The sequence below is a fragment of the Mytilus californianus genome, unplaced genomic scaffold, assembly GCF_021869535.1.
Source record: "Mytilus californianus isolate M0D057914Y unplaced genomic scaffold, xbMytCali1.0.p SCAF_3, whole genome shotgun sequence".
NCBI classification, from domain to species: Eukaryota; Metazoa; Mollusca; class Bivalvia; order Mytilida; family Mytilidae; genus Mytilus; species Mytilus californianus.
The window spans coordinates 39302027-39323727 of record NW_026262679.1 but is presented as its reverse complement, the minus strand read 5'-3'; the positions used below and the strand labels follow the sequence as shown (position 1 = coordinate 39323727).

General features: G+C 32.4%; 2 protein-coding genes and 1 long non-coding RNA gene across 4 annotated transcripts in view; 1 reads left to right on the top strand and 2 right to left on the bottom strand.

Annotated features, from left to right (window-relative positions):
- The window catches only part of LOC127734543 (uncharacterized), a 38672-nt gene extending 25488 nt beyond the window's left edge, over positions 1-13184 (bottom strand). The window contains exons 1-9 of the mRNA XM_052244471.1: positions 13130-13184; positions 12198-12298; positions 9424-9483; positions 9137-9213; positions 6619-6659; positions 5077-5851; positions 3887-3963; positions 1170-1241; positions 830-964 (exon numbers count right to left, since the gene is read on the bottom strand). Of these exons, the coding sequence (XP_052100431.1) occupies positions 830-964; positions 1170-1241; positions 3887-3963; positions 5077-5851; positions 6619-6659; positions 9137-9213; positions 9424-9441 (1195 nt within the window). The 5' untranslated portion in view covers positions 9442-9483; positions 12198-12298; positions 13130-13184. The remainder of the gene's footprint in view (positions 1-829; positions 965-1169; positions 1242-3886; positions 3964-5076; positions 5852-6618; positions 6660-9136; positions 9214-9423; positions 9484-12197; positions 12299-13129) is intronic.
- LOC127734555 (uncharacterized) overlaps positions 1-21701 on the top strand; it is an 83976-nt gene that overhangs the window by 23955 nt on the left and 38320 nt on the right. The gene's annotated exons all lie outside the window — the stretch shown is intronic.
- Positions 17107-21701, bottom strand: part of LOC127734542 (uncharacterized) — a 31789-nt gene continuing 27194 nt past the window's right edge. The window contains exon 22 of the mRNA XM_052244469.1: positions 17107-17235. Coding sequence (XP_052100429.1) covers positions 17231-17235 — 5 coding nt within the window. The 3' untranslated portion in view covers positions 17107-17230. The remainder of the gene's footprint in view (positions 17236-21701) is intronic.

The window sequence follows — 21701 nt, the reverse complement described above, 5'->3', positions numbered from 1 at the left end:
AATTTTCTAATCACAAAATACAAATATAACCTTGAGATCATAACTGATCGAGACAATGAAAAAAAAATCATTTTTGATAATGTCTCGAAAACTCATGTTTCATATATGTGATGATGTCTCGAAAACTCATGCTTCACATTTTTTGCTCATCACATCTAATATATGTAATGTATATATAATCATTCTAAGTTTGCATTCTTATATTAAAAAAAGGTTATTGTTCACCAGATTCAGATGTAGAATGCTTTCGTCACTCGTCAATGTACTTGTTAATTCATTTCACAAGAAGTAAGCAATGACGTGATAACTGTCCAATAACATTTTACTTCGTGTGTTAGAGCGAACAAAGCATTGAGACAAATACAAATATACATACAAAAGGAATATTTTGAAGTCTGAACTTTAAAAAGATTTCATGACATTGTCTCATCAAGTCCACCCACTAATTTTTGGTGAGATTGTTGAACTTGATTGTCTTTTGATCGTTTTTTTTTCTTTGCAATGGTGCTTTTCGGCTTTTGAGATTTGATCCCCACAGCGATTGCGTATTATTCTTATTCTTCTCAATGAAATTGGATGCATAAATGGATGATAAGTGCTGTTAAATTAATGGTAAGAACGGTACACACTGAGAGATATTGGAAGTTTTAATGAAAAATTAGGAAAAACGTTTATGAAAGGGTTGAACCATGCTATTTATCAACTTTTCTTTAAGATGTGAAACTGTTTTCTATTGTTTTGATATATTTTTTTTTCGCTCAAACAATAAATAATATCAAAGAAATACCATATTCCTCCCAAACATGAGAAAACCTTTTTGGTACAGTACCTTCAATGTACTCAACTGCTGCTTTTTTCATTATTTCAAAATTATGGCCTTTCATACGTTCTGATATATCTAATACCAATGTAACATAACGTCCTGAGCTACGCCTTACTGTTCCTGTCTGTAGTCTACAATTAGCTGAAAGTATTATAAAACAATTTTCTTATTTTCTTATATCTCTTTTGACCATTACAAGGATGATGTATAAACCAAGAAAATAATAAACGAAAATAAGTTCCAACAGAAAAAAACCAACAAAATTAAATCTTTTGATTGGAAGCTTTCATATAAAAGCATTATTTAAAGTAAAGTTCATTAATAACAATCTTTATCTTATCCTTACCATGTTCACAGACAAGATGGTAATAGTTCAGCCAATCAGGGGTGGTATTTGGTTGACCAGTAGTATCCATACCTAATTCAAAAGTAAGATATACTAATATATTATTTTATTTCATTAAATTAATTCTTTAAGCGGGTTGATATTACTAAACTGAGCATGCACCTGTGCATATTCCACTGTTTATTCCATAGAATACCATCCGCCTAGTAGCTACTGTCGCTATTTCCGCCATTGAAATGGTACTTTTTTTACGATAAATTGCAATTTTTTTTAGATAATGCTAAATAAAGGCAACAGTAGTATACCGGTGTTCAAAAGTCATAAATCGATTGAGAGAAAACAAATCCGGGTTACAAACCAAAACCGAGGGAAACACATCAACTATAAGAGGAAAACAAAGGAACAACAGGAACACCGAAGTGCAACAAAAACAAACGTCAACACACATAGAAACGAACTATTAGATAACAACTGCCATATTTCTGACTTGGTACAGGACATTTTAAGAAAAAATGGTGGGTTCAACCTGGTTTCATGGCATGCCAAACCTCCCACTTTATGACAATGTTAAAAAATATCGCTAAAACACTACTAACACACATGCTATTATGAAAATATTTGCAAAACGATGAATTTTCTTCTTATCAGAACGTATGAATGTTTAGTTGACGTAATTATCAACTAACACTCTCCCGATTTTGAGTAACATTCGTGTTGCTAAATCTCTAGTGTTAGTTGTAATAATGGATCAAGTATAGAATACGTAATTGTAGTTATTATTTTTTCATAGTAGGTAAACTGGTTCTTATATATATAAAGGATTTTTTTTCAGTTATTTGGTAAAACTATTGTAGTTCCTTTCAGTTTTATGTGAATTGTATGCATTTAAAATATTGTAAAGATTAAATGGTCGACAGGTCAGCAGGTCGACAGGTCAGCAGGTCGACAAGTCAGCAGGTCGACAGGTCAGCAGGTCGACAAGTCAGCAGGTCGACACGTAAGCAGGTCGACAAGTGAGCAGGTCGACAGGTAAGCAGGTCGACACGTCAGCGGGTAGACAGATCTGCAGGTCGACAAGTCATTAGGTCGACAGCTTTTAAAAAGTTTCTTAGTGAGAATATTTTATCGACCTGCTGACTTGCTGACCTGTCGACCTGCTTACCTGTCGACCTGCTGACCTGTCGACATGTAGACCTGATGACTCAATAATCCAATTGTTGGAGACCAATTATTTATATGCTGACCTGTCGACCAGCTGACTTGCTGCCCTGTAGGGTAAGGGTTAGTTTAAGGGTTAGGGTTAGGGTTAGTCTGCGGCTTTTAAAAAGTTTCTTAGTTATATTTTATCGACCTGCTGACTTGTCGAGCCGTCGACCTGCTGACCTGTCGACCTGCTGACCTGTCGACCTGTCAACATGCTGATTTGCTGACCTGTCGACCTGCTTACCTGTCGACCTGCTGACCTGTCGACATGCAGACCTGAGGACTCAATAATTCAATTGTTGGAGACCAATTATTTATATGCTGACGTGTCGATCAGCTGACTTGCTGCCCTGTAGGGTAAGGGTTAGTTTAAGGGTTAGGGTTAGGGTTAGTTTGCGGATTGTAAAAAGTTTCTTAGTGAGGATATTTTATCGATCTGCTGATTTGTCGACCTACTGACTTGCTGATCTGTCGACCTGCTGACCTGTCAACCTGCTTACCTGTCGACTTGCTGACCTGTCGACATGTAGACCTGCTGACTCAATAGTCCAATTGTTGGAGACCAATTATCTATATGCTGACATATCGACCTGCTGACTTGTCGACCTGTCGACTTGCTGCCCTGTAGGGTTAGGGTTAGTTTTAGTTTTAGGGTTAGGATTAGTCTGCAGCTTTTTAAAAATGTTTAGTGAGGATATTTTGTCGACCTGCTGACTTGTCGACCTGTCGACCTGCTGATCTGCTGACCTGTCGACATGCTGACTCAATAATCCAATTGTTGGAGACCAATTATTTATATGCTGACCTGTTGACCTACTGACTTGTCGACCTGTCGACTTGCTGTCCTGTAGGGTTAGGGTTAGTTTTAGGGTTATGGTTAGGGTTACTTGTCAACCTGTTATTTTATTGTTTAAACCTCCCCTAGGACTCAGCGTATGAATATTATAAATACCAGTGAAAGAATTTAGCCGGAACTACTTAAACGTATACTATACTTGGGCCGTAATGTTTATGAAATGTATTTTTCGAATTGTTTCGTTTGGCAATATTATTTTTGTCCTTCCTAGGCTTGTGATAGTGACAGACAAAGCCTAGTATAAATATATTACTATACATTTAGATATTAAAAGATGAATGGTAATTAATTGACGTTTATACATTCGTTATTTTGATACTAATTGACGCGCCATTTGCATGAATGCTTCAGCACTGACAAGGTTAACTGCAGGAATTTTAGACCAAGTTAACTAGTTTTACCATTTCTTACTTAAAGGAGGTTCCTCTAACCAAATTGGTATAAGACAGTGTGACTATCTGTGCAGGTCAAATTATGTCTGTCCCATTGCCTTGTATTTGTGCATAATATGCATTCCAAAATTTTTGTTATCTAAAAACCCCACTTCGGATTCACTGAAACAGTATTTATGAATCTTGTTCAAAACATTATTTTCTGAAAAGTTGATATTGTTTAAGCAATATTGATACAACAATACCGCAAAAAAGCATATACATACCCGTGATAGAATCATCTTTATCTGCAGAGTCTACATTTTGGAAACTTGTATTCCGTTGTTTTCTGTTACCACTTAACCTGTAGAGCATTTTTTATATTTTTCATTTGAATATTTTAACACATTATGTTTGCTTGAAACTATTACATTGCTCACCGATTTTTCATGCTAAATGCCAATAATAACATACTAAAATTGCTGTTGATGAATTAAGGAATTATTTAGAAACTGCTATTTCAACATCCTCTAGCACAGTTGACCTTGAATGAATTTGGCAATTATTTTTTTTTTTTTTTTTGGGTCGGTAATATTTACCAAATCAATGTAATTATTGTGGACTGTCGTGGGTTATGGTGAGCTATTTTGGGCTATCCTCTATTTGAATGAATATCATTTTTTCTGACAAAAAGTTTTTTTTTTTTTTTGTTAATGCATTTTTGCGGTTGATTTTGGCAATTTGATAAAATATGATATAGTCTTTTTATTGAAATCAAATGCAAGTCTACAAAATTTCGATACACCTTAATATAAAATAAGCAGATGTGGTATGATTGCTAGTGAGACACCTATCCAACAAAATCAAGATGGCACGTTAAAATCGGGCTCGAAATGTTGGTCTAGTAAAAAGCAGGGTTCATATTGATATCACATTAACATGTTCTCGTTTTGAATATGCAGGTAATTTACCACTGAACGTTCAATTGCCTCCATCATCATCATGTATTTATTGAATATACAGGGTTATTTTCAAACAGATTTTAATCACTTCAGATATGTGTGTCCCTTTAGAATCAAATTACATACAAAAAAGTCATGTAATGTCCTATATGTGAAATTTAATTGGTTTTATAATATTTTCTTGGTGTTGAAAAACCCGGCAGATTTGATAGATATAGGCAATAATTGATAATTAATCACTTAACATCAGTAGTAATTAAGGGCATCTCAAACAAAAACAACAATTGTGGCACAGTGCAATAGGTGAATCTGTGCAATAATATCTTTCTAGGACAATTTAATCCATTTGGGTTTCAGATTACGAAATGCGTAAATAAAAAAGTTTTTTAAAGAACAATCTGAAAACTTTCTGATAAGATATTTCAATTAGATTTTTTTTTTCATCTAATAAATTTGACTCTACTGTGTGTGAAACAAATACAAAAGAAAGTGACCATACTTCTTTAAAATCTTACCTTTTTCTGCGTGCTTTTAATTTTGGTCTTGTATCATGGGACTTCGGCTGTTGTTGTTTTATATTAGTTTCAAATGGAACATCTGTATTGAAACCAAATTTAAATACAGGAGAACAATCTGTACCCGTAAAGCATGACCATTTACTATGGAAACTTACACGGTTGTCGTAAAGCCTTTCTGTTGACAAACTCTTATAACCCAAATCGTTTCTACACGTTTTAGCCTTTGAATTTTTAATCGCAACATCTTTACTCTCTTGCCTTAGTTTTCTATCATTTACTTCAAGTGTGTCATTTTGACAGTTTGTTTCTTTTGTATCGGATACTGATATACTGTCATCTTGAATGGCCCTTTTTTCTGATGGAGTATCAACTTCTAAATTATCGTCCTTAGAAGGATTTCTTTCTATATGACGGATATATTCATGGCTTTCGTCAGTTGTGTATGTTTCATGAGGTGTATATTTTCCCAAATCATTTGAAGAACGAGATGTCACTGATACTGTTGAGGATATGCATCCTTCAGTAATCAAACAATCTGTGTTTTTACAAACTGTTGAAGAAACTGAAACATTTTCAACATCGTTTTTTATAGCTTCTAATATCTTGCCACTTGCAACTGTTCTTCCAAACGAGCTTTCCTTGAGATTGTGTACTGTTTCGGTTAAGCCAGTCACTCCTTGTGACAAAGTAAGGACCATTTCTTTAATTTCGCTCAGTCTGGTAGAATTATTGTCACAGTGTGTCGTCAATGAATCTACACCCTTTTCAATGTCTAAATATAGAGAATAATTATATTTGTTCACTAAGGAACTTTAATTTTATAAAATTTTTATGGGGATATTGTAAGGATTCCATCGAAATGGCCAGTTGAAAATTGGAGAGTTGAAATCATCACGTTTGTCATAGATTTTAGTGTCATGTCGTCCATCTGTGTCAATATCAAGATGTACTTTGACCTATTATGGTTTACTTTTACAAATTGTGACTTAGATGGAAAGTTGTCTCATTGGCGCTCATACCACATCTTCTTATATCTATAAACTATTTATACGTTTTGTCTTTACTTGAGTTTGTACGAGAATTTGTTTCGGAACGTGCAAATTTCTCACTGTTTTTTAATATGAGCAACAGTTTTAACCAGATAGATATTTTTAAAATAAACATCGAAATCGTTGGAGAAACCTCGTGCAGGTATATCAGATATTATTTTGCGCATTGTACACGATGCTGTTCGAAGAAGTCATGATTTTCAGTGGGAAGTTTTAATCCAATTAATAGGCACATTCACAGTATGCCGAATGTTTCTCTTTGATATCTGTGTCACCTTGCTGCTTACTCTCAATTCAATTTAACTGTTCAATACTAAGAATAAAACAACTTCCTAGGATAATCCATTAAAAGACCGTTTATGTTTTTCACACAATGTAAATATTGTATATCCACAAAACCATAATCGTCTGCACCTTTAGAAAAACCTTAACAGAGCTATCAACACAAGGTCTGAGAAATTAATCTCAACATTACCATATTAAAACTTACTTTTAAGTTGCTGTTCCATCTGTTTTATGTCTCGTTTCCGACTGTAAAGGAAAAATGAGAAAAATGTATTTTACCTTGATTGATTGTTGGTGTGTATCGCAACTTCTAGGGACTAGTTTAAATTTGGCTGAGGAAACCGGAATGCCAGAAGAGAACCGCCGACCTTCGGCAGGAAAACTGGCAATCCTAGTCGATTAAGATCGAAGTCTAACTTCCACGTGCGGGATTGAACTCACAACATCAGTGCTGACAGGCTAGTGATACTGTAGTTTAACTACTTTTACCACTCTGCCACCGAGGCCCTTATTTTACCTTGCAAGCGATACTGTAAGCAAACTAATCACGGTTCTTTTTAAAGTCTAAATTTCTAAAGAATGTTATGCATTGTATGAATATGTACCATAACAAATAATTTATGTCACTGAGGGTCATATGACACTTTTCTGACATTATCTCCATTATGGAATATTGACGAAGCAAATTTGAGATCGATATAATTATGTTTGGATAATAAAGACCAAGGTGACATGCAGTATCATGATTTGATAATTCTGATATGATTTGCGTAATTAGGGAATCAATTACTATTATTTGTTATATATGTCGTGTACAAGTTGCGATTTTGTACAGTTTATAATCTGTACAAAAATTTTGTACATGTTATAATTTGTATAATGCAAAAATACAAGTTATAACATGTACAAAAGTACCTCGTACTGTTATAACATGTACAAAATATTGCTTAAAAATGGTTTAAACTTGTACAAAATTTAGAGAGAAAAAATCTGTTTCTATTATTACAACACATGCCATTAACTTCAATAATGTTTTCATCATTTTTTTCTTATTGTCCATTTATGTTATTGTGATACCTTTTTGATACAGCTAATGACCAGATAAATAGTTTTTATAATTATTGAATACCTTAAAGGCTTTTAAAATACACATGTAGTTCAATACACATTATTTAGTATTCTAACCTGATGAATTAAAATTGTGAGTTTCCACTCAAAAGGCTATATGAAATTTATACTTTCATACTAATTGAGCCTTAAGATGCAAGTGGATAGCCAGGATACATTTTTCAATAAAATCCTTGATATTTCAAGGAAAAATTCCTCTGCAAACAATTCCCTGTTTTCAAAGGAGAGGATAGATATTTTGAAAAGGAGTGTTAAGCAGGTAAAAGTTGCAACTAAACCTACGGGCAAAGAAAAAACCCTTCTACAGCAGTATGAGATATTGACAGCTGGAACTCTAGAAAAATTATTCAAAAGAAAAACATCAGATGGTGAGTGCTATGTTGATACAGTATGTCAAAAGTACCTTTGCAAAATCTCTGGTGTTGTATGAAAGGGTAAATTTCTGTCCTAATTGCAGAATAATATTTACTTTTTTTTCATTTGGACCAATTTCACAGACCACTGAGTTAGAATCAGAAACAATGGTAATTGAATTAATTTATGCTAACGTAGTTGATGAAGCAAGTTTCAGCATGACATCTACAGTACTGGCAAACCTCCTCGTAAGAGGGAGCTTTCTGGTTGTGATATTCCTCCTGCCAATACTAGTGAGGTTTTGTCAGAAATTTCTAATATTGACATCAAGCGTGCACGAAAGAGGGCCCTATCTGGCCATCAGGTACAAACTGATGCCTTGACAAAAAAAAACTAGATTAACTGTTCTCTCCTAAGGTGATAACGTAATCATTTCAATTCCGTCCATTGATAGGGCCCTCCCGATGAGAGAAACATAAAAGGCGTGGTGATGAATGTGAATGAATATGGCGGCTATACAATTAGAACTAAAATTGGACAAATTAAGGGATACTTGAGTAGAAACCAGGTTCATTTCTTTGCAAATGCAACTTTAAATGGGTATGAAGTTACATTAAGTGATATGACTGTGAGAGAGAAAGTGCGTAAGATATCATTGAGTGGTTTTGTGCATTGTAAGTGTAAGAAAGGCAGTTGGTTGTAATTCTGGTAGATTTAAATGTGGAAGAATGAAAGTTTTGTGCAACTCAAAGTGTCACATGTCTCTGTCTTGTAGCAACAAGTAAAAAAATGGTTTCTGAAATGTATGAAAATGTATTTTAAGCATGCTTTAAATAATGCACCTTATTATGCTTTTAATTATTGTTCTTTATTATTTAATAAATTTCAAACGTGCATGTATATTCTGCTTCATTATTATTTGCGAATTTTGTACAGGTTAAAACCGTTTTTATTAAATATTTTGTACATGTTATAACATGTACGAGGTACTTTTGTACATGTTATAACTTGTATTTTTGCATTGTACAAATTATAACATTTACAATATATTTGTATATGTTATAACCTGTACAACATTGCAACATGTACACGACATATATATATTAAAAGCTTATGATAATGGTTTTGTCTATTCTTATTTCCATTGATCGTTTTCCATGGGACGATTTATAAATCAGACTTCAAAAATTGTAAATCTATTGACTATTTAAATATTCAGTATTCTCTATGCTTGTCCATACTTATCATTCTTAATGTCATGTCTCAGGTCCTCTTGCTTTTTCATCATAATCCGTATTTCACCGTTAAGTGCTTCAATCTGCAACAATATATGTGTAATATTCAATCAATTTTCCCTCTTTTCTCTTTGTGCTTATAAAAATTGAAATATGTAATTAGAAAATTAAATTGAATGAGAAAGGAAATATCAAAAATAATAAATTGATCATATTAACAAAGTGTTTGATGGTTTGCAAGTGTGTGTTAAGGAATGCAGATGACTTTGCTTTGATTCAAAAGTTTAAATTACCTCTTGGGTTAAATCCATCTATCAACCATAAGTCTTGTTACAGGCTTTATTTACATAAAACTGAAATGAATTATGATCACTTTTTAATTTCAAATTTTTGTTGAAGTTCCACGGTTTTTTTAGAGTGTTATGACACTATAAGATATGAATTAATTTTTAATGACGACAAGTAATTCATACAACACTTTAAATAAAGCTAACAAAAAGATCTTACCACAAGGCATTTTTGTCGGGATTAAATTAAATCTAGAATTCTTTTTTAACATATGCATTCTTTTTATATTATTAAATCTTAAACTATTACACAAAAACTACACATAAATATCTGTATATATAACTATTATTCCAAAAATCACTACACACATTGCAAATATACATATTTGTTTATCTGTCATAATAGATTTTTGTAATTTTAATTGTTATTAATTAAGCTGTTATTTTTCTTACTGAATTTGTTCACATGTTTCGTATTGGGGCCTTTTCTATGTGACTATACGGTAAGTGTCTTTCTCATTATTGAAAGCCGTAGACCTAAAATTGCTTATATCTACGTCATTTGAACTGTAGTGGATAGTTGTCTCATTGGCAATCATACTACATCTCCTTATTATTATTTCGAATATCTTAAAATGCCAGGTTAATATCAGGTATTGATATATAGATTATATATAATCTGGCAAAATTTCTGTTAAAAAAGCTTTAGTTTATAAAAATGTAAAATACCTTTTGCAATTAACCCTTTATTATGAAAGGCTCTCTATGTTTACAATTTTTCATTTCAAATTTGACACTTCTCTTTTCAAATAAAAGTGGACATTTCACATTCCAACTTGCTATTTCTCAGTTCCATCTTGATATTTTCCACTTCTAACTTGACATTTCTCACTTCCTATCTGACATTTCTCACTTGGTGCTTTTCATTTTAACTTCCAACTTGACATTTCTCAGTTACAACTTGACAGTTCTAAGTTTCAACATAGAAATTAGAAATGTAAACTTTGGACTGAGGAATGATTTAAAAGTTGGAACTGAGAAATGCCGAGTTGAAGTGAAAAATGTCAACTAGGAATTGAAGTTGTAAAATAGTTTGCATAAAGAGCCAACCCGTTGTTAAATCAATATCATTTCAAGCAACCATGAATTATTTCTTAATTTTATTCAAATATAAGCATTTTGTCGTAAAAGATGGGAAGGACCAAAATGAAATTGAAATTGCGCGAGGAAAATGTTTATATCCTTGAATACTTTCTGATTTAACAAATTTAGCACATTGATAAAATCCTTCAGTTGTTATAAATATCTGTTAGGATATGTGTATTTACGATTTCATGCTTACTAGATGCAACATTTGAAAGGTCAGATTGTTGATTTTAATTTTAAAATACTTGAATAATTTTATCTGTTCCTTAATTTAATGGGCCATATAAATAAATGGCTCTTATCATACCTACTAATTTTTATGAAAATGTGATTAACAATACATTTATTGAACAGTAACATTACATTAAATATTCGCAAATATATGTAGGACTCAAATCTATGGTGGGTTCCAGATCTATGGCAAATTTCTGCAAATTCCTAACCTATGGTAAATATGATGTCACAAACGCTGAACAAATCACAAATCTATGGCAGTATTTTGTTTTCTCGAAATCTATGGCAGATTTGGATACTACGTAATTTTCCGTCACAATTAAATAACGTCATGTAACGTCGAAGCTGCCTCTGACGACGACGGTTTTGTTATACAAAAGGAAAAGAAAAAGATCGAAAAGCAAGTTTGCAAGGATCCAAATTAATAAATAATTTATAATTCAGAATTGTGTTTGTTTCTACCCTTGTTTTCTTCTTCTCGTGTTGCTGGTGTTGGCATCACCCATAATTGTACGAGCTTTTACCGTGCATTTTTGTTTGCTGTTTTGTGTTTTTATGCTATTTTTTGTATTCCTATGATCTCTTTGATTTTATGTAAGAAGTAACACAACATAAAGTATTTTGTCAGCTATATAAAACTGACTACCTGTACTATTGTAGCAAATAATCTTTCTTGAGATTTGGAAAAAATTAATATGACATAGATTTCTAATAGATATTAATATCGTTTTCCGCTATAAATATGTCGAATAACTGTACTGTTGGAGAAATAAGGATTTTTTTTAGAGAGTCACGTGTTTGAGGCGAGTCATTGTTCATTAAAGGACTTAAATCGTCATCAGTCCAACGAGATTTATATTATTCAACGCTCAAATAGATATTAGTTAAAAATTCAAACTGCTTTTGTGTTGTTAATGGACTTGGTTAAATAAAGGGTCAAACAGGTACCATGCACAGAGTAGGAAATAATTATTCTTCCGGGACACATCATACACCTCTTAAGTCTGTGTTCATTTTACAGATAGTTATGGATATACTTCGTACTTCTAATCTGTTTTTCCTATACTCGATATACTTGAAAGCAGCCTTTTTGCTACCTTTGGAAATTTCGACTTGTTTAAGTCAAATTTAAATCATTGGTCAGATATGTAAAGACTGTTCCTTCATTTGCAGAAAAGTTGCCATAGATTTGAAAACTAGACATCCTCCATAGATAAGAAACTAAAAATTTGCCATAGATTATGATTCCAAACAGTCTGCCATAGATTTGGGATGGCATGACGTCATATTCACCACAGATTAGGAATATGCCATAGATCTAGAACCCGCCATAGATTTGAGTCCTACATATATGAGAGGAAATTGATAAAAAAAATATCAACGAAATTCTTTTTAGTTACCTAGAAATTCTCCATAGGCGAAGGACAATATACTGTGCGCCAGTGACTCCTTAGTATATTGAAGAATCAAAGCCGTGACAATATATATGCATTCCTTTTAACTAAATGACATTTGTGAAAACTATTAATAGCTGTGATTAATGCGACAAAACAAAACAAAACAAAACAAATATGTTATGCAAAATACGTGTTCACTTTGTTCTTAATACACACGTACAATACTCATGACCTCACCTTACATGCGTTCATATTTGCTGTTTTTTTTTTCTTTTTGTAAAAAAATGAATTTGACATGTGTATTTTTTATTAGTTGATTTTTATTGTGCAGCCATTTCAGATAATTTACACAATTCCAACCGCAATGAAATAACTATAAATAGAAATTCGCTCATCAGACATTGTCAGAACAAGAGTAGACAAAAAGAAACGAAGAAATATAAATGAGCAAATAACAGGTTATAAAATTGTTTACCTTGATAAAAAAAAGATGGTCGTTCATTTTATTAACTTGTCCTACGTACGAAAGTTACAATATGTTGCTTCAAAAGAACTATCTATAAATAAATTGTTTCAATTGCCGCGGAATTTCCTTATTTATTTTCTTGCTTTCGGTTTCATTTTGATAATTTAAAATAAGATATATTGCCTTACCTTTTATAAATTTCGGCTAGTTGGTTCAATTTGATTAAATTACCGATATTTGTCATGCAATAAGCGTAAAGTGCAAGATTTATAGATAGTTATTACCTGGAATTGCAAACAAATATTTTCGTTTTAAAAAGACCCTTTGATTATTCTTAGATTACACAGGACATTAAAATTGATAAATGTTTACATATTAATCTTAATCAAGTTATATTATTCGATAACGTGAATATTTTATACGGATTGCAAAATGGCTAAGGCAAAATTTATCAGTTAATTTGTCTTACCTTTTACACAGCAGGTATAGTGTCCGGTGGGATCGTGTTTTTCTAGTGATTTGATCGGGTTTTTTAGAGTGTGACTACGTTTTTTCGAGTGAATATTATCAAAAATGTAAACAAACAGATTTCATTTGTGGTAAGACGTAAAAAAAGATGCAAGAAATTAACGTATATGTTATAAAAACGTTTAAGTTAGCTTTACAATGTTTTATTCCAAAATATGGATTAAAGCCATTTTTTGTACACATACCAATGCAAATGTCAACGAAAACGCATACATGGAATCTATATATACTTAGATACTCAGACACTTTACAAAAATTCTTGTTTTTGCATTGAAAAGGACATTTTGAAGAGTAAATTCATTTTATGTGTCAACGTTTTTCCGAGAGCAGTCCGTGTTTTTTAGAGTGCGTCCGTAATTGTTTTATCGAGTGAAAACAAAACCCTAAACAAAACAAAAGTCATATGGCTTAAAATGTAATATGTCGGTGCATTTACGTTTAAAAAAAGATGAAAATGTCCAAATAAAATACTTTTCAAAGCGAGAAACAATGCATTAAACCAGTTTGATAATGCTGTATTAACACGTACATTTCATAAAAGGCATCGATCATTTGTATTCAGAAATCTTCATGTTAGTGTACGGAAATGGATTTCATACAGTAAATATTTCGTGATGTAAACAATATTTATGTTAGCTCAGATATGTTGGATTGAAACGCACGTACACATAATTTGTAAAGAGAGCAAATGAGTGTGTTTTTTTTTAACAGAAAATACATCCTAAATGTTTCATTTACTATTTGTCTTGATGGTAATATGTTTTATCGATCTAGAAATAGAAATAAAACAATTTTCAAATGCCCCTACTCTGAAGAGGGGTCTAATCAAGCATATTCTTTGCTTGGTCACACAAGAATAAATCACCATCATAGCTTCAGTTCCATCTGAAATTAAAAGAATAAGAATAGACAATATAAAAAAGAAGATGTGGTATGATTGCCAATGAGACAACTCTCCACAAGAGACCAAATGACACAGAAATTAACAACTATAGGTCACCGTACGGCCTTCAACAATGAGCAAAGCCCATACCGCACAGTCAGCTACAAAAGGCCCCGAAATGTATGTTTTTGAGGTGTACGAATATTATATTCACAATTCGTTTTTTTATTTATTTATTTTTTTTTAATTATTTCAAAAGGATCGTATCAAAGCGTACAGATTTTTTATTTCGTTATTCATCAAATACATCGGATAAGTCCCAGCGTTTATCATCAGCTCAGTAGTCAGTACTTCCATACTGACTTCATTTATAACAAACCTCACAAAAATTGTTTACCTCCAAGGGTGACTAGGGAATAGACAAATAGTCACTTAAGTCCTCTTCCAACCTGCAGTAAAACCCTTCCTAAAGTGCGGCGTCCGTTTTGCTGTTCGGGATGTTCAAGTACACAGCCACGTCCGGTCAGAATGAGGCGTGTAGAGAGAGTTTCACGCTCACTGCACGTTAAGGGGTCCCTAGGTGGCCTGTTGCAAGGCAATATTTCTGTCCATATCCAATATACCCTAATTTTCGGTGACAGTCGAAATTGCCCGACCTTCATCCCGAACGTCCTCTGTTACAGGTCCTACTTATTGGATTTATTGTTAATATGTTCTGGTCCTGAACATTCCTCCTGACGTTCAGCTACCAACAATCAATCAATAAAAATTGCCAGTTTATAAATTTAAGAATCATAAAGAAACTAAGGATTCAATTCCATTAGGCAAAGTTGACCTTAGATAGATCTGGCTATTTTTTTTATGTCCTTTTGGTCATATAGCTCTTCATATGTTTCGGTGCTTCTACATCCTTGTGTTTCAAATATTCGGGCTCATTTAGTATAATATTTGGGTTTATAATGAATTTTTCTGATTTTTTACTGCTTTTGCTTAGTTTTCTTGCTTCTTTGTTTTTTCTTCACTGTTATCAAATACAATAAAATAATATTGAAAAAAAAAGGTAGCATGAAATGAAATCGAAAAGATTATGAGTCCCTGTACTCTGTTCTAAAAACCGTTTTAAAAGGGACCAAGTGATTACTTAGATATCGTAATATTGCGAGGTCATGTTTTCAGAACAGAAAGTTATCATTAAATTGAAAAGGGTTAAATTTGATCAACATAGTGACATGTTTTTTGGGACTTATTTGGAATATATAATTCGTGGCTGTTTTAAATACAATTCATATTAAAGATCATGTTCCTCTTTGAACACACTTTTATTTACGGTGAAGTATATTGAAGTAAAATATATGTAATTTCTATAAGCTCGCCCAGATAGGGTGTATATATATGGATGCACTGGTCCATTCGTCCGTCACAGTTTCGGTTTTTGATGATAATCAAAGTTTTTGAAATTTGAACAAAGTCATCAATCATTAGTACAAGAAAGTTCTACTTTGACAGTTTTGACATTTACCATTTAAGAGTTAGGTCCCTTCATCATCTTAAAAGTTGTCATTATTTGTTGTTGCCGGACGATTATTAAAATATCGTTTGACAAAATATTTGAACACAATGTAATTTTCCTTAAAATAAAGGTCAAGTTTGTCTTTGACTTTGTTAGGCATTAACCGTTCAAAAGTTATGCCCTTTGTTATTTAAAAAAATTGTCACTTTTGTGTTGTTTCTGGATGATAACTAAAGTACCACTTCTCTAAATCTTTTAAGATTTAAACACAGTGTCATGATCCATAAAATACAAGTCAATATAAAAATAATAAGATGTGGTATGATTGCAAATGAGACTACTTTCCATCAGAGACCAAATGACGTAGATGTTAGCAGCTATAGGCCACCGTACGGCCTTCAACAATAATCATAACCCATACTGCATACCAAGCTTTAAAATGACCCGACATGACACATGGAATTTTCGTAGCGACACCCCTTTTCTCATTTCATTATTTATGACATCATCAAATGCCACTCATCACCGGAAGTTTTGTTAGCATGAGCACCAATTGGACAGGAATTGGCGGTCTTTAGAAACCGAAAGTCCCAATCTATGGTGTGTTTTATGTTGCTCAATTTTTTTTCTGTATTGTGTAATGTTGACTGTTAAATGTCGTTCTGTAACCTATAGATTGCCCCTTTGTTATCTTGTAATGTTATTTTATTATGATATAAAAAATTTGCTGAAAACTACTTACTAGTACACGTTTATTATAACTATAAGATGTGCCAATTATATCATAATATATATATAAAAAAATGGGATATGTCAAAATTTTAACCGTTTGAGTGCCACGGTTTATTTTGATATAATAACGATGAGTGCAAAGGGATAATTATCCCCTAGATTTAAACTTTGAAGGGAAAATGTACAAAATCACGGAATTGTTTTCGTTTGAAATGAGGCGATTCTAAGTTCATTGACTTTTAAAATTAGATTTCTAAAGTAATGTTTATAGTCTAATCAGAAGTAAAATAAGAAAAAAGTAAATATAGTATTATCAACAAAAAAACAAAAAAAAAAAACAAAAAAAAAACAAAAAAAAACAAAAAAAAAAAAAAAGACAAAAAAACAAAAAAAAAACAACCTTTACCTTTGTACTATTTTTAATGCCAATGCGTTTTGTAAGTTGAAGCGATCCATTTTCGACATTCAAAATACATGTTTGAGAATATATCATAAGCAAACAAGAGAAGTTTGACTTCTGACATCGAATTCATAAGGTTCTAGCTTCATGTCTAATCGCATTTGTTTGGTGGAATAAAACATATTTGCTGATGAACGCGTCAGAAACGACCATTTAATATTCTATGGTTTGGAAGGGCACAAGGAGATTCGTTTGCGATAGGAATATTTTTTTCACCTGCTGTTAGGTCAGTTTATTTGATTGTTCGGATGTGGTGCTAGAAAATTTATATTCAATTGTGTACATAACTACAGAAAATAACACAGTCTTGTTCTAGTAAATGTAAAAAGGACACATATATTAGATGTTTTTAATTAAAACTATATTGGTACGTCTAAAATCTATTTTCGTGTTAAACAATGCTTTGTTTCATGCTCTTGGTTACACAAATGTTTGTTGGCATTCGTACAGCGAAGCCTCAATCTGAAAATAAAAGATAAAAGGCAAAATATCTTCCTGCTATAACAATTGAAAAAATATACACAAGGAAAATTATTAATAATTTAGTGTTTAAATACCTTTCAAACTTGATATGTTGAAGTAGTCAATACACAAAACAGATAAATTGATAAAAAGTGTAAGAATGGAGTACCTATAACACAATACATCTTATTAGTTAGCTAAAAATGTATCGGTTCTTGGTTGGATTGGTGTTGCTCGGTATTTAGTTTTCCATGTATTGCTTGTACTGTCGTCATTTTTATTTTTGACCATGGTATTGTCTGTTCTTTTAAACTTATGATTTGCGAATGCCCTGGTTTTTTTTAAAATAAGCATGCACTGTCCAAAGTAATACATCTTGAATTAAACATAAATAAAAGCTGGATTATTTGCAAAAATTAATACAAGTACGTAGTTCCGAAAATTCTTAGAACTAAAGACGACATACATGATATTGATGCTAATAACCAAAAGTTTGTTCGTTTTTTTCTCTCTATACATCAAAATACACTTGCATTCCCCAAAATAAAAACTAAAAATCCACGAGAAAAGGAGCATTTCACACTTTGACATTTGTTGTGATTTTTCATTTTCTATAAAAAAAATTTATGAAAGGATTTACGTTTTACAATTTATTTCAAAGATAATTGGTCATGAATGCTTCCGATGGTAAGCCTTTTTTAATCTAGGTATTTGTTCTGACGGCCTGATTTATGTACAAACCAATGAACGAAAAACAAATAAGATAGAAAGCAGCAAACGACAACCACTGAATCACAGGCTGTGGACTTGCGACAGGCACATACAGAATGTGGCGTGGTTAAACATGTTTGATGTCACCAAACTTTCTTAACCTGGGACAGATTCATGGTGTAACAGTACGACATAAGAACAAATGGTAAAATCAGTTGAAATAGGCTTAGCTCAACAGATCGATACAAAGAACATAAAAACCCTAACACAAACACGAAAGACACAAATTACAGATAGGAGAGTACTTACAATTAACTGAAAGCTGTTCAAAGCAAATAGCAAATGATAAAACATCATGTGTCTCAGACTAAGTTTGCCCACTATGAGATATTTTTATACTCCCAATCTGTACTGACTGATTTAAAGATGGCAAAAATACAATAAAATGTTTTGAATATATATCTACATGCCGTACGTTACTGTATAAAATCTGAATGTCAAATTTAAAAGGTCATGCTTTCTGTATCATCCAAGTATTTTTTTGTATTTTTCGTTTTCTTTTAGCAACAATGAGAATTCTTTGACACGGTATTATCTAGTCTCATTTTACTTTTACTTGTGTTATTGTCGTCTGTTAGTCTTACATACATTATAATATAGCTAATTATCATTTTTGCTCTAATTTGAACCAAAAATTCGTTTAATTACACCTTTGATATTCTATTGGTAGAAATGAAAAAGGGGAAGTTTTAGTACTTAAAAGCTTATTTAATCCCGCCTTATGGCTATATGCCTGTACTAAGCCCGGTACCTTTACACTTGTCTAAAATCATATATAAACGTTTATGTCCTTTGAATAGTATTGAGTTGGTTCCAGATCTTTGGTAGCCGCTGTTTATTATCTATTCAAAATTTGTTAAGACCTGAACCGTAGTAACGTAAAGTTTAAAAACGACGTAGAAAGTATAATATTTTTGAAAAGTATGCGTTGAATTCCATATTTGTGTGTGTGTTTGTTTGAATTATTGATTCGTGTTTCATTGATGTATACACCATATTTCCTTTCGTGTAAAAGCGATAATTTTTAATTGTATATTAGAACTTCAAAAATGTGTGATATATATTTCCGTGCGCACGAGAGGCTGTTCTGAAATAACTCTCTACATGCGTTCAAAGGTCAGCAATGCAAACATCAATAGCATGTTTTAAAAATGTGTTGAATAGTTTCCGGTAGAAAAATGTGATTTTATTTGTAAACATATATTAGACAGTTGTCATTTTTTTTAGCTCACCGGGGCCCGAAGGGCCCCATGTGATCTTATGCCATCACTTGGCGTCCGTCGTCGTCCGTCGTCTGTCGTCGTCGTCTGTCGTCGTCGTCGTCGTCTGTTGTCGTCTGTCGTCGTCTGTCGTCGTAAACTATTTCAAAAATCTTCTTCTCTGAAACTACTGGGCCAAATACCTTCAAACTTTAACTAAATGTTCCTTATGGTATCTAGTTTATAAATTGTAACCGAAGTTTTGATCCATCGACAAACATGGCCGCCATGGCTAAAAATAGAAAATAGGGGTCAAATGCAGTTTTTGGCTTATATCTCAAAAACTAAAGCTTTTAGAGCAAATCTGACAGGGGTAAAATTGTTCAATTGGTCAAGATCTATCAGCTCTGAAATTTTCAGACGAATCGAACAACCCATTGTTAGGTTGCTGCCACCGAATTGGTAGTTTTAACAAAATTTTGCAGTTTTTTTTTTTATTATTTTGAATATTATTATAGATGTATATAAACTGTAAGCAGCAATAATGTTCAGCAAAGTAAGATCTACAAAAAAGTAAATATGACCAAAATTGTCAATTGACCCCTTAAAGACAATTTTACACAATTTGTTCATCAAGTTTGCTAACATTTAAAAATCTTCTCCTCTGAAATACAGGTGAGCGATTCAGGCTCTTGAGAGCCTCTTGTTTTGGAAGATTTTTCTTTATGTAAACCATTTGTACACGATTTCAATAATACAACAGTGAAAAAGTGATAAAAAATCTATCCTATAACACGTATTTTTCTCGCCAAATGTATAATAGGTGTAATACCATCATTAATGTTGTTTCCCCTTTTAGTCTTTCTTACATTTGCACTTTTCAAAAAATTGTGCAGAATTTATCTTTGTTTCAAATAAAGAAATACTTGGCATGAGTAAAGTTTTATCATGTCCAGTACTACAGACAAAATTTCACATACATTTCATTGCATATAAGATAATACCCATCACTGGAAGTTAACCAATCAAATTTTAACCCTTTTTTCCCTGTGTATAAGCTTTAGTAACCATGTAACCTCAAGTTTCCAAAATATTCTATAGAAACACCAAATAAAAAAAGAATGGTGCTTTGAAACACCCAAGATATATGTTTATGACTCAGAAATTTTTTACTGCAATGAAATGTAGGATTAATTTCCTACAACTGTCAAATTCAAGGGAATATTTTTTTTCGATCCTTTTTCGTATGCAACCGGATATGACGTACTATGATTTGGTGGTATTACACGTATAAGAATAACATAGTTCAATGCCAGGGCATCCTCATTTGTGGCGCTCATAGTTTAGCGCTTCTGATGTGCAGTATAACTATCATTATTTGGCTTCATATATCGGATTGTTTTCTCTTTGTTGACAAAGTCATGACAAAATTAGCTACACCAAACAAACCTGAACCTAGGATCGAATTGTGTGCTTCAAAAGGACAAGTATTTCTTATCCAACTATAGTGGCTATCGTCGATTGCTCATGACAACAAAACAATCTGGTGATAAATGGTATAAGTTACAAGACTAATACCCGGTCTGGACCTCCGTCGCTACATGCAATTAATTGAGGTAATATATATCGGAAGAATAATTGACCATTCCCTGTCCTCATGCACCTTAATGACAAGAAAACTTTGGCGAAAATTTTCCTTATACAATAAGTGTTGTAAAATTTCAAACTATCGGCAAATAAGAAGTGGCTATACGGCAGATATGAAAATTGCTTACTCGCTACTACTCAACATCAGCAAGCTGCAGACTAAATATTAAATCATTCCCTTCAATAGGAACCAAGAAAAATTTGACAAAAATTATCTTTGTACCATAAGTATTATTTATTTTTAAAACTATCGGCAAACAGGAAGTGGCTTCATGGCAGATATGAAAACTGCTTACTCGCTACTACTTAACATTATCAAGCTGCAGATTAAATATTAAATCATTCCCTTCAATAGGAACCAAGAAAAATTTGACAAACATTATCTTGGTACCATTAGTATTATTAATTTTTAAAACTATCGGCAAACAGGAAGTGGCTTCACGGCAGATATGAAAATTGCTTACTCGCTACTACTTAACATTATCAAGCTGCAGATTAAATATCAAATCATTCCCTTCAATAGGAACCAAGAAAAATTTGACAAAAATTATATTTGTACCATTAGTATTATTAATTTTTAAAACTATCGGCAAACAGGAAGTGGCTTCACGGCAGATATGAAAATTGCTTACTCGCTACTACTTAACATTATCAAGCTGCAGATTAAATATTAAATCATTCCCTTCAATAGGAACCAAGAAAAATTTTACAAAAATTATCTTGGTACCATTAGTATTATTAATTTTTAAAACTATCGGCAAACAGGAAGTGACCTCACGGCAGATATGAAAATTGCTTACTCGCTACTACTTAACATTATCAAGCTGCAGATTAAATATTAAATCATTC